This window comes from Haliaeetus albicilla, chromosome 11, assembly GCF_947461875.1.
Source record: "Haliaeetus albicilla chromosome 11, bHalAlb1.1, whole genome shotgun sequence".
Classification (NCBI taxonomy): Eukaryota; Metazoa; Chordata; class Aves; order Accipitriformes; family Accipitridae; genus Haliaeetus; species Haliaeetus albicilla.
In genome coordinates this window covers 15,529,765-15,543,013 of record NC_091493.1, presented here as the reverse complement: position 1 = coordinate 15,543,013, position 13,249 = coordinate 15,529,765, and the positions used below count along the sequence as shown (strand labels likewise).

Here is a 13,249-nt window from a genome sequence, read left to right as displayed (position 1 = left end):
AGAAGCTTGGCTGCTTTTTTACAGCTTCAAAACCTGAGCTTCTGAGAAAAGGCCTGCTCCCCCAAATAAACAAACAAATAGCTTAAGGGAAAGTATGATGCTGTTTGGTTTTTTTTCTGGTATCTTTTATTTCTTCTTGGACTTCCTGTGAGAAGTGCTAAGGCATGTCCACCAAATTGACAATAGGCTGAAAAAAAAAACAAAAACAAAAAAAGAAAGAGAAAGAGAAAGAGAAAGAGAGAGAGAAAAGGAGAGAAAAATTGGTGGGGGGGAGGGAGGGCCCGGGAGGTGGGGACCCAGGCCAAAGAAAATGAATTGGTGAGAAGGTGCTATGAAAACAGCCGGCAGGTCAGGCGAGTGTGATCAAAGGTTTACTGATGCTGCGTGAAAAAATCATTAAGAAAGGCCAGAACAAGACAGTCAATTTCAACTAGAACCACAAATAAAACACATTCAAAGCAGTGCCATGAGGGTAGCCCCTCTGATACAGCCAGATAAATAAAGGAAAAGCTGATGACAGTAAGAACAACAACAGAAAATAAGACAGTGATGTGAAGGAAAAAGGCACTTCTTACCCAGTTCAGTTATCATTAGAATGTGGGTTCCACTGTTTTTTTCCTGACTGATTGAAACCAAAGGCAGAAGTTTGCCAGGCTTAGCTAATAAGTAAAGTATTTAAGGGGAAAAAGAAAGTACAGAAAGAGAATAAAGTAAGGGAAAAAGACAGGTAAGGCTCTAAAAAATAAAACTGAAAAAGAAAATAAAAGGACAAAGGACCACAAATCAAGTTTGTATTTGCCATGAAAAAAACAGAACAGCTTCTGCACTTCACATCACACCATTTGACAACATAAATACCCACAGCTAGAGTGGAAATCAGAGCCTGGTTACCTACCATCATCGTATTCTCAGGAGTAAAATGTCTCATACTATTACACAGAGTTTGGTTACACATGATTAAAAAGTTCTGGACCATGAAGAAATAAACAAATGGCCTCTTACTATTGATTAAATGTACAGGAAATCTCTGCTCATACTTACTGTGGGTTTTTTCTTTTCTAACCTTAGCCCAAAGACCCCTGCTTATTTGTTACACTATGTAAAAAGCATCTTGTCTGATACAGTGTTTAAGAAAATAGTGAAATTGCAAAGGAAAGAGAGAAATAGATTTCAGTTATTCAAATAAAGTGAAACAACTGTTATTAATCTTTCTTTAGAAATAGTAATTCAAAACAGTTATCAGAAGAGAAAACACAGCAGTGTAAAGATACAGTATAGGTAATTTTTCTGAGACTGCATAACAAGGGAAGTTGGAAAAATATAGGGGAATGTACTTGAAAGGTTAAATGTTAGTTTTCCTTACCTAGCTCTGTTATAATAGGGATGTTGGCTCCTGTTGTAATGGAGGGTTGACGTAACAGGCCATGGACTGGACTGTTGTCTGGAGATGACCTATCCATCCCAGGGGGTGTAAAGCCTAAAAAAGAAAATAAAAAAAAGAAAGAAAGAAAAAGAGAAAGTTTACACAGGACAAATTATACTAAAAAATCCCCACCAACAGGGAATTCCCTATCTCTTTTTTTTTTTTTCCCCAGAAAAGTATGGTAAAAAAAATTGGCATTTTAAAAAAAATTGACTTAATTTTCAACAATTATTTCTTAAAAGCATAATCCTTCACAAATATGTAGGTGATTTCTACTGTAAGATATTTGGTAGCTAATGGAGAAATTGAAATTTATTTTGTTATCCCAGGTAGCCTTTGCATTAAAACATGCAAAAGGGAAAGAGTAATGCTTACGTAAATATAAATAAAAAACCAAAGACTTCAGTGTTAGAGAGGTTTAATTTTGTCCTATTAGTATCTCAAATAATTCTGAAACAAACACCTTTCCTTAAAACTCAATCAACATTTTAAATAGTATTGTTTGTAAACAGTAGTACAACCATGAGGAACAAATTGCTTCCATTAGCAGTTTTAGGTTTGATCAACATGCAGGATTTAAAATTTTCTAACTTTTCCAGGAGCAATACAACCCACACAATTTTCTTTTTTTTTCTTTTCAGGTGTACCGTTCATAATATGCATTTTTATGAGGAATACAATTACAGGAATGCTGGGATGGAAGGGCCCATTCTAACAGAAAAAAGATAGGATGGAAGGAAAAAGACACAGGTTTTCAAATGGTCTGTAAGAGGAATGCTTGAAAAGAAACTAGAAAGAGTTTTATACCTTTGGGGATGTAAAGGAAACAAAGGTGGGAAAGAAAACATATTGGCAGGCACTCAGAGAAAAAAAGATCTGGAGAACAGCAAGGTTCACTTCTAAAAAAGTTTGTGTTTTCAGCCTGATTCTCTACGCAGTTTGAAATCGAACTCTTGACACTGAGCATTTTTTAATCTTTTTTTTTTTTTTTTTTAATAAAAAATACCCAGGCAAAGCCTTTTGGAGTTTGATTGTAAGTACTGAAAAATAGGCAGTTATACAAAAGCCCATGCAACAACTGGACTGGAAATTCACAGTTGAGACTAATGCATTCCATCTCACTTGTCCATTAAAGCTGCAGAAAGCATGGGAATATTCATTTAATGTCATTATTGCAGAAGTGATGATGAAACCAGAGTTTGATCCTGTAGATCAATATCAAGGCAGCATTTTTAAGCAAATATTTGTCTGCTAGGGATAGGATTGAGCCAAGCTCACTTTAAAACACACATTTTTGAGAAAACATTCATTTTTTTGCCATATTACACCCGACTTCTTTTACTTCACACCTGACATCCAGGGACACTTTTGATCCTCTGTCATTACTGGTCTGAACTAGTTTTGAATTCTCCATATATCAATTCTAAATTAATCACAGCAAAATTAATTCAGGACATAACTTCATTATCTTCTTGCAGTGTGGAAACTGTTTCACTGCATTAAATTCATTGACACATTCATCTGCTACTGAATTCAGAAGAAGATGACATGATATGATATGATATGATATATGATATTATCTACTTTAACTTTCTTCAGTTTGGGGACTAATTTACAAACCAGGAAATCTCTAAACTAAACTGTAGTGTTGTTAACATGTGGTACTGGTTTTATATTGTCTGAGGGATTTATGGTTCTTTTCCAGCGATAATTACCATCACTCTTAAACTGTCCCTAAACAAAACAAACTATAAGGACCACTAGATCTGGACTTCTTGATTTAATGGGATGTAAATTTTTATTTGGTATTCAATTCATTTCTCCCTATGTTTTGTCTATATCACATATAGAACATATAGGTAATACAACTCAAATCACTGAGAAGAGAGACTTAGCCCTCCAGAAGGTACCAGTATGAATTTCCTTCTGACTACCACATGAAAGCTAGATACAACATGAGGATTGTAAGGATAGGATAAGTAAAAAGGGAGTAAAAAGTCTGTGAAGAAATTCCTTAGGAGAAAAGAAGTGGATGTGATATCTTGAACAGCCTTGCAAGACAAAAACGTCACCATAGGCAAACCTAGGACAGCAAAGCAACTCTATTTAATATTACCAGTGCATAGAAAATCTTTAGAAAGCAGATTTCTTAGAGACAATCAGAAATGTTGGCAATGTTAGCAGTCGGTCATTTAATACTACTTGTCGTGCTGAAATGAATTCAGTAAGACTGGCATAGTGACAGTGAGTTGCATTCCCAACTGGTATCGGCTGCAGATGTTTTGTGTCTGACACTGTGACCAGTAGGCATATTGGCTCTTTGAACACTTATGTCTGCATGGCAGAGCCTAGGATTTCTCAGACTCACAAAGTGAGTCTAACGAAGTTCCTTCAGGCACCACCTCATGAGTTAGAGGTAACCCTGACACTCTCACAACAGCATGAAAATTGAAGTGGGACTCCAAAGGGAAGGCATGCTATCTGAGGACAGGTGGGTATTAGTGTGACACCTCCTTCTGCAGCAGGCTCTGGTGCTTAAGTTTTGCATTCTGTTATGCTACAGGAAAGGCATGACATGGCTTTTGTCACAGTACATTGAAAAAAGCTCAAGTAGCTGTAGACTCCTTGAGCGGTTAAAGTGGCCGGCCTAGTCGGGTCCTCTGCAGAATCATGAGTCAAAATGGCAACAGCAAGACATTTTACACTCACTTATCTGAGAGCACAGAAAACTAATCTTGTTCCCATGCACCCTAGGGGTTGTACTGCTGGGAGCATCCCTAGAGGCCCTGCTTCTCTCTTTTTCCTGAAGGCTTTTCTCTCCCCAACTCAGGATGCACTCCCTAAACCACCTTTTAGTGAATCAGGCTCTTCAGTTGGTAAGAGCACATTGGTATTTCCCTACTAGCTAAAAGCAAATTGAAGAAAGTTGGCGCAACTATGTCTAAATGTGTAAGTCCTTCTTGCCCTCCCTATTTGACAATGTGCACACGCACAGAGGCACGCACACGCACGCTCTCCATCGAAGGCTATTTGTAGCCACCTCTCTCTAACCCTTCAGATATTTGTCTTCCTAGGATGGTGTTGGAAGATTGAAGTAAATGTGGCATTTCTGTTAGACACAGACTGTCAGGAGCTCTGTAATTGCACACTGCACTCATAGTGCATTCAGTATGAAATGCAGGAAGCATGTTAAAGGGATTTTGTTTTCTCCTTGAATGAAAAATAGACTCATGCCTTAATATTTTTCATCCTATGGTCTTGGAAGATGTGAGAAATATCTGCTATTTTAATTTAATTTCCTTGTCCATGCTTAATTCAGATGCGTCTACAAATCCACTTTTTAAAAATACAAAAATCTTGGAGTATTTTCAGGAAAAGGAAAATTGGAGTACTTGGGGATTTTGTGTGCCTATGTTTGGAGTCACAAGGCATCATGCACCTTCAGGCCACCTTCCTGCTCCCAAGTCACAAGGTAAATTCTATACATAGGCTCTCTATTTTTTTTCCTCCAGAAGAGAGAAAAAAAAAGTGCAGGAAAACTAACCTGCTTCATCAGAACTTTCATTTAAAGGCATGAAAAACTACAAGTGACAGCTGTGCAGATTCAGTGAATGTGACATTTCTGAATTTCTTCAACTTGACAAGTAAACACCTTAAATCGGTAATGCTATATGCATAATACATGACCTGTATTTTGACATCCATCATCAAATGCTGACTTGAGAAAATACAGGCTTGTACGTCAAGGAATAGCACCCATAAAGCAGGGAGAAATTCAGGTCACAGGGTATTAGGAAAACTCTATTTCATTACAGAAGCTGAAACAAGCTAAGGCATCAGATTTAAGATCCATTTTCAGCTGTGAAAAGATTCAGTTCCTCTGCACTGAGCATTCATTTAGAAATGACATGCTTTCCTCACAGCCTCTTTTCATTTTCCCTTTCATATTCCATTTTCTCCTTCAGTCCCCAAATCTTGTTCCATTAACACTCATCAAAATTGTAAAACAGGGCTGATTGATAGTTGTGATCTTCTTATAACCACAGTGTCTCCTTGTTCAACAAACAATTGAGGGAGCTGTGGCTACAATTGCTTAACAGGATCAACCTCTACAGTAAAATTCACATGGCCTGTGCAAGCCTAAGCACAGTCCCTGTGTAAGGAAATACAGTGACAGTGGGGTGCTTCTGGAAAAGGGAATCCTCTTTGCCAACAATTAGGAGGTAAGGTGCGGCACAATCACGTCCATTCCTGCAGCCACTGCCTCCAATACTAAATTGCTGTACTGGGTAAGTGAGTGCCTTTGCATCACTTGGGTTTCAGTTTTTTTGTGTTTTGGCTTGGTTTTTCTTTTCTCTTCACTTATTGAACTGTCTTTACTTCAACCCATGAGTTTTTTTGCTCACTTTTGCCCTTCTGCTTCTCTCCCCCATCCCACTAGGGGGACGTGAGCAATAGACTGGGTAGGGGCTTAGTTGCCAGCCAGGGTCAACCCACCACCATGGGCTATAGTGATCACCACCATAACATCAAACTCAAGAAATGGCTTGGACTTCAACAGGAGGTACTAAGCCCTTGTCCCTCTCTGAAACAAGATGCTGCCAAACAGTGGATTAAATATATCATGCCTCTGAGAGGAACACAGGATCTGGGCTCCTGACACGCTCAAAATCAGTGAGGACTGGCAGTCAGGAGTCACTGCTTCCCTCCCGGCAGCAGGCTCCCTCTTTGAGAGGCAGGGACTCCTGTGCCTTAACTCAGCTACCTGCTCTGCAGGAGTTTGAGCCTCCTGCAGTTCTCTGCAGAAAAAAGCTGGTTCAACGTCTTGATTCTGTGCAAAGAAATATTTCCGAGCTCCCTCTGGGATAGTACTGCTCACAAAAGTAGGTGAAACAATCAAACAACTGCATTGGAGGCAAGATCCTACCTCTTTAAGGTGTTCTCATCTTTGTGGAAGGAGAACCTCGGGGAAACTTCCTCCCCACGAGGAGGGAAGCTCTTTTTCCCAACAGTTACTGGGGATCCAGGTGCTGCCCAGCTCAGAGCTCAGCAGGGCCAGTTGGCTATGATGAGCCCTCCTCGTCTCCTACAAAACACCACCTACCAAGTGATGAGCAGTACTGGGCTTCTGTGAGATCTGTGCCTCCTGAGCCGGGCTGATCCATGGTCCTCTCAGGAACTCAGGGCGGCACTAACAGTGGCTCACCAGTAACACACAGGTATTCTGGGAGCCATAGTGGCACTGTGATGAAGTTCAAAATTCAGGAATGCTGGCATGGCTTAACAGTGACTTCTGCCCACTGAAAGCATCAGTAATAATTACAGTTTGCCCTGCTTATGTGTTGTTTGGAGCAACTGCCCCGATGGCCACGTGATCTGCTGATTGTGCTGGCCATAAACCACTGGGTTTTGTTCCTGTGCAGTTCACTTGACTGAGTAATGTCCCACGAAATGCAGGAAGGTTTGCTCTACATGGCAGTAAATACATCCTTTTAGTCTGCTGAGGGGCCAGTAAAGGTTTACTGGGGTTTTAATCTAGAAACAAATTTGGCTCTTGGATGTGCACTGCTTCTGTTCCACTGACTTCACTGAGACCCAGATGGGCATATTCTCAAATGAGATTTTTATGTTACATTTATAAAATAACTTCCGTTCTAAAGGATCATAATAGATCCTTTATGATCCTCTTCCCCTTTCCCCCTGCCCCTTTCCTCTTCGCCTCCCTTCCCTTTCAAATATGTATGATTTATTAAACTGGAACTCTACGCAGGCAGAATGCAGTTTCCTAAACCAAAAATCCACTTGGCAGACCTAAAGTTTGTGGCTTTGTCATTAAAGTGCCATGTAAATTGATAGTGCCTTTTAAATAATGCTATTCTAGGGAAAGGTGTCATGGGATTCACTGGGTAATGTATGCATTAAAGTCCTCAAAAATATAATTTTTAAAGCATATATACCATTAACTAGCTCTGGTTCATCTAAGAAGCATAAAACAACAATCATATTTTGAGCATATATGAATAACACACAGGTGATGAACTGCCAAACACACCCCCGAGAAGTTACCATGCAGGAATATGGGACAAGAACTTTCATTAACCAGAGCCAGCCAAAAAGAAATAATACTCTTACAAAAGGATCTCACAGCTATATCCCTTTGCTACTGTTTGCTGGCAATGTCCATCAATATTCCAGTGAATTCAATTGAATGATAGACTATACCTGTTATTATCCAAAGTACAGCCACTTGGGTATACCTGGTAAGTTCAGCAGCAGTCATGCAGCTAAAGGGCTGCTGACATTCATGGGAATCTGTGACAGCCATTCAATTTAGAAACAATTCTAGCTTCAACGTCCCATGTGGTCTGAGTTGTAGTTTGGCCTCAGAACCTGAAAATCCTAAATTCTAGTTTCAGTTCTGACTTTTACTGTAGTTTGTGCCTGAAGATCTAATAATCTCTTGGAGATTATCTCTAAAGTTCTGGAAAAGGAGAGGAATGTCGGAGAGCAGATGTGACTGTGTAAGCTCCCAGCTCTCTGAGAAACTACAGCATCTTTCAGAGATGCTCTGGGCTCAAACATAGGCCAGGCTAAATCTACAGAGAGTAGAGGGTGAAGAAGGGTAGCTTTCTCAATTGTAACTACCCTCCAATGCTTTGGGACTGGAACAACCCCTGGAGCACTGAACGCTGAGAGACACTGTTACAGAGAACACGATGCCATCCTCCTCCCAAGAAAGTGCTCTTCTCTAAACGTCTGTTTAGAAAATGTCCAAATCAAAATGTCTGAAAAATGTCCAAATCAAAGCTCTAATAAAAGCACAGGGCAGCGGGATCAATGTTAGTTGCCTGTCCCCAAAGTGTGAGAACCATTCCTGGGTGGGTTAGTGGTCCCACGTGCTGAAAGTGTAAACGATTTATAGGTCTACTGGTTCTCACGCTGCTCTAGCAAGGCAGGATTAAGCTGTAAAAAGAAAGATCAAGAGAAGGGTTGGAGTTTCATCATCTTGAGGTCTAGCATTGAATGATACTACATTGGTTCCATTTCCAATTGTGAACAGCGTAATATGTTAGAAATAGCATTATATTTTAAGCATAGTGCGGAATCATGTATAACTTAGGTGGTTTTATTCACAGGTATTTATACAAGTCTTTTCCCAGTTTAAGTTTCGCTATTGAACACACGCAAAAAATCAAGATGAAGTCTATCTGAAACTGCCTGGGTTTTGGAGCCTTTTTTGTGGTGCGGTTTTGTTGGTTTTTTTGTTTGTTTGGTTGGTTGTTTCGGGTTTTGGTTTTTTTTCTTCACAAAAGCTCATGCGGTAATTACCCAAACCACAGGTCTGCCAAGGTTCACCACAGGCTTACTCAATCTAAAGCTACCAAAACAAATGAGCTTTCTTTACTAATGCTTTGCTTCTTTCCCTGCTCTTTTGCTCACTTAAGTGAGATAATACGTAGTTAATAGGCATACCACTTGCCTCATGTCTGCTAGAATGGAAACTTTATATCTCTGGACAGTAAATATTGCTGGCCAGTATTAGTCTGACAAGAACTTCTCACTCTCAGTGGAATCAAGCACAATTTTACTGAATTTATTTTTATATTTGGTAAAGGGAAAACAAAATTAAATTTCCTCTTTTTGAGTCTTCATCTTTATTTTTTCAGTGCCATAGCAATTTTGTAGCGCTCTAAGCAAGTTATTGCCTAGGTTACTGATTTCTTTGGCCTGACATATCCTATATGTTTTTTTTTTCAGCCAATAAAGCCAAGGTTGAACTAGAACTCCTGTTATGCAATGCAGCCATCTTGTTTTATACACAACTGTCTTGGGAACATGAAACTCCAGGAGTACAACAGTGACTGCTTCTTCAGTCTCTAGTGTATAAGCAAACAATTCCAAAAGTGGAAAACTTAGGAAAATAATTTCTTATTTTTCAAAGCACTGTATGGCACAGAGAAGAGTAAATCACAGAAACCTATGAGGGTCATGAAGACAGTCATAATGGTTACAGCCAAGCGAACCAGGATAATTGCTTGGGGCTTGTAGGCTATCAAGAAGGGAAATTAAATATTAAACTGAGACACCCTGCAGGTTCTCCATTGTGCAACAAGAAGGGACAGGCCATCAAGAGTTTATTGCCTGATAGCGCCATCTTGTAGCTGTCTTTAAGCATCTATTTTCTAAGCCATCTCCAGAAACAGGGGAATGGTTGGCTAATTCTCTAATTGAAAACACCTGGGACAACACACAGTACAATACAAAGGAATTCTAGAATGCAGAGGACAACAGCTTCCAAACTACTTCACACTCACCCTATTGCTTGGGATGTGTTCACAATAATTTTATGCTATGTTTTTACAAACTGGTCAGAGAATATTTTAACTCTTTCCAGTATACCATGTGCTTTGGATTTGTTAAATTCTTGTTTTGTTTTGTAATTGTAATGTCATCTTTGGTTTTCCATCTACTTTCCCCCCCTTTCTCCGTTGTCAGGAACCTGCTTTTCCAAAGTCTACTCCTGTTGGGAAAGAATTTAGTTCTCTCACATTGTTCTTCTGCTAGAAATTTACCTCTTGATGGCACGTGACCATTCTTTCTGGTGGATTGCACCTAATATTACTGTCCAGGTGCTAGAGAGTAGTTTGGCTACTTCTCACAGGCTCTTTTTTTCTTTGCTTTTTTCTTATTTTGTTCAGAAGGAACCACTAGAACTATACAAATATTTGGAAGAAGAGAGAACAAACAGTAATGTGTTCATTCAGCAATTATTATGGAATACACTTAAATTCATAATAACATCAGAAATTAAAATTCTTGTGGGTTTTAGCCACTTTCATTACAAACTTGATTTTTTAATTGTCCCTACTGTCCATTTACCATTTAATAGTTTCCTACACTAGGTAATTCTAGGGCACAAAGTTGGTAGCATCAAAGTGTAGCACAGGTTTGCAGCTAAAAGAATTTAGTATAAAATGAAGCCAAATTCTTTTCAGTTTAATCATTAATCAACCTTGCATATTTAGACCTCAGGCAAAAGTAAATAAATATGCTGAATAAAACTTATCAAATAAATTAAGCTATATTACCTAGTTCAGAGAGACAGGTATTCAATAACTACAAATAAAATGGAAAGCTCACCATTAAAAATGATATATCGGCATGTTAGGTGAGACTCGACATTATGTCATTATATCCTACATTATAGCAAATAAAGTAAATTTTTCCTCAGTGAAAAAGGGAGAGCAAAGCCAGATGTCATAGCAAGCAATCAATAAAAATATTTTGATAAATAAAAGTAACAATGCTGTCCAACACATGATTGGCAACTATTGAAACATAAATTAAACAGATTTCCCATTGCTGCTTATGGGAAAATTATGCAGATTAGAATTTGATTAGGTTTATATCATGAGACTCAATTTGGACTTTTAATCTATTAAGCTCCAATAAATGAGGCATCTGAATAGCTCCCCTGAGCAGCAACAGTAATAACCACAGCAGTCATTTTTTGCAATATGTATTCCAACAATTTCTTTAGCAGATGATTCCATGTCTTTAAGTACAATTACTTTGTAACTTCTACAAAAATTTCAGGTGTATGCAGGCAGGAAACGGATCCATACAAAAAGCTTAAACAGACATTTTGTGATAATCAACATCTGTCACTCTGTTCTAGCAATATTGTTTTTCCATCAACTTGGACTTATGGTCGACTTCATGGTCTGTGTGGGCTAAACAGTGCTGGCAGACTTATAAATTACTCAAGCTGGAACTGAGCTGGAAACCTATGGTAAAATGTCATTAAGTTCTCTATAGGCTGGGTCAAAGCTAAAATCCCACATACAAGGCTGTCTTGGGGATCAAAGATTTAACAGTGAAGGCTAAGGCCTCATTTTATCAAAGAAATCTGAACTGGATTCCCAGAGCTGAGCTCTGAGACAGGTTGGATTCAGATCACGACCACCTCTAATTTATCTGGCAGGTGGGCTCCATAGGCCTCCTGCACATTTCCTGCAGTCTAATCTATTTGCAAATATGCAAAAGCTTCTCTCCCATCCTCCCCCATATTGTAAAAAAGCAACTCTTGGCAAAGCCTGCCGACTAGAGACCCTATTGTGCCCATGTCCAATCCTGCCAGATTTCACCAAATCCTGTCACAACTTTTTAGAATATATTTTTTAAAGACCGGCTTAACAGAGGATTTCCTTCTGGCACTTATGCTTTCAGCATAGCAATACAAAGGTTCTCTGCAAGCCAAAATTTTTTACCAGAACTTCAAACTGAACACCATAAATAGGGGAAAAAAACATCAGTCATGCTCTTTGTTACTCAAATACTGCCTTCTGTAACACACACAACTTCAGAGTAGCATGTCTGTTAAAGACATCTTAGTAGATGTGTGAAAATGAGTATCAAGTTGTTTTGAACTATGCCAGTCTGCATAACACTAACTGAACCAACTTTTCCATAGAAGGCACAATAAATCACTCGCACCCAGGTGCAGTTACCACTGTGGGGAATGATAATTGCCTAAGGAGTATTTGTATACTTCTTCAAACAAAACCATCCTGATCCAAAAAGGTAGCTTACTACATCCCTGCTGCAGTTTAATTTGAACCTTGCAAATAACGTACGGTGCCCAATTTGAAATAGGAATAAGGAGAGACCATCCTAGGGTTTGGAGTATATTTTCAAAATATGTACATCATCCCATCAGCACAATTAGTTGCACTTCAGAATTATTAGTATTACTGGTCAGTATGAAAATCATCCCTGTCATGTACAATAAAGCAATAGGAAGGTAAGTACCTCCAGAAAGTACTTCCATTAAAAGAAATACCAGCCCTCTGATACTGAAGTTCACATGAACAGCTAACACATCAAACCAGCCCTGTACTCTGTTCAGCTCAGCATATTATCCCTGTTTTATATGTCACATATACATTATGCCACATTCTATTCCAGTTTCAATATAGGTCTACAAAATACTAAAATTGGCTAATTTTTTGCAATTACTCTTGACTCTGACTGGAAATAAACAGATAATGAAGATTTCCTTTTCTTTCTACTCCTCTTTTTTCACATTAAAAAAAAAAATCTAAATAGAAATTGCACAGTTACGGAATCAGGATGAATCTGAAGTAGCTCTCTAATTGCATATTCTTGAATGATGTACCAGTAGCAACATATTAGCTACTAGTAATATCTAAGGTTGTGTAGACACAACTGCCTGAAGAACAGCAGTGATACTACTGGTAGTACCCAATCTGTAAAGTTTGGGAATCTCTGCTTCAACCAGTACAGGATCCAGAATCAAGAAGCCAGAAAGCAACTTATGCCTCTGATGGCCATTCTAGGGGGAAGAATATCCAAAGCATTCAATCACCAGTGTAAATAAATAGACAATTTGTTCAAATGTATCAAGAAAAAAGGAAAAGTATACACAAGATCAGTGAGATACTGCCCGCTCTTAAGAAAAGATGAACTTCCCATTGCTAAGTTTGCACTATTTTGGCTCACAGTTTTTCCCCTCTTAGTGAATATTAATCTTAGAAAGAAAAGTAACTCATTATCATGATAGAATGACTCATATTGATTTATTAGAGTTTTTTGCTAAAATCTTTAAGGTTTTTGCCTGCCTCTCATAGTTCAAATGTCTTATATTTAAAGAAGTACCAGCAAGTGTCTCTACACGAGCTCCATATTTATTTTATCACACTAGCAACCAAGCTGGTGAAGGCAATGATAACCGTAAAATACAATGTGCTGTTCTTTAAGTAGTGAAAAACAGGTGGCAACCAGAAAATATATGCCATGGTATCC

General features: G+C 38.6%; 1 protein-coding gene across 50 annotated transcripts in view; it reads right to left on the bottom strand.

The window, feature by feature from the left end:
- KCNMA1 (potassium calcium-activated channel subfamily M alpha 1) overlaps window positions 1–13,249 on the bottom strand; it is a 528,098-nt gene that overhangs the window by 28,240 nt on the left and 486,609 nt on the right. For 42 of the 50 annotated variants that reach the window (XM_069796228.1, XM_069796227.1, XM_069796226.1 and 39 more), the window contains one exon: window positions 1,364–1,477. In XM_069796228.1, coding sequence (XP_069652329.1) covers window positions 1,364–1,477 — 114 coding nt within the window. Of the gene's footprint in view, window positions 1–575; window positions 660–1,363; window positions 1,478–13,249 lie in introns of all 50 variants that reach the window. The other 8 variants (XM_069796258.1, XM_069796260.1, XM_069796259.1 and 5 more) reach the window with 1 other exon arrangement.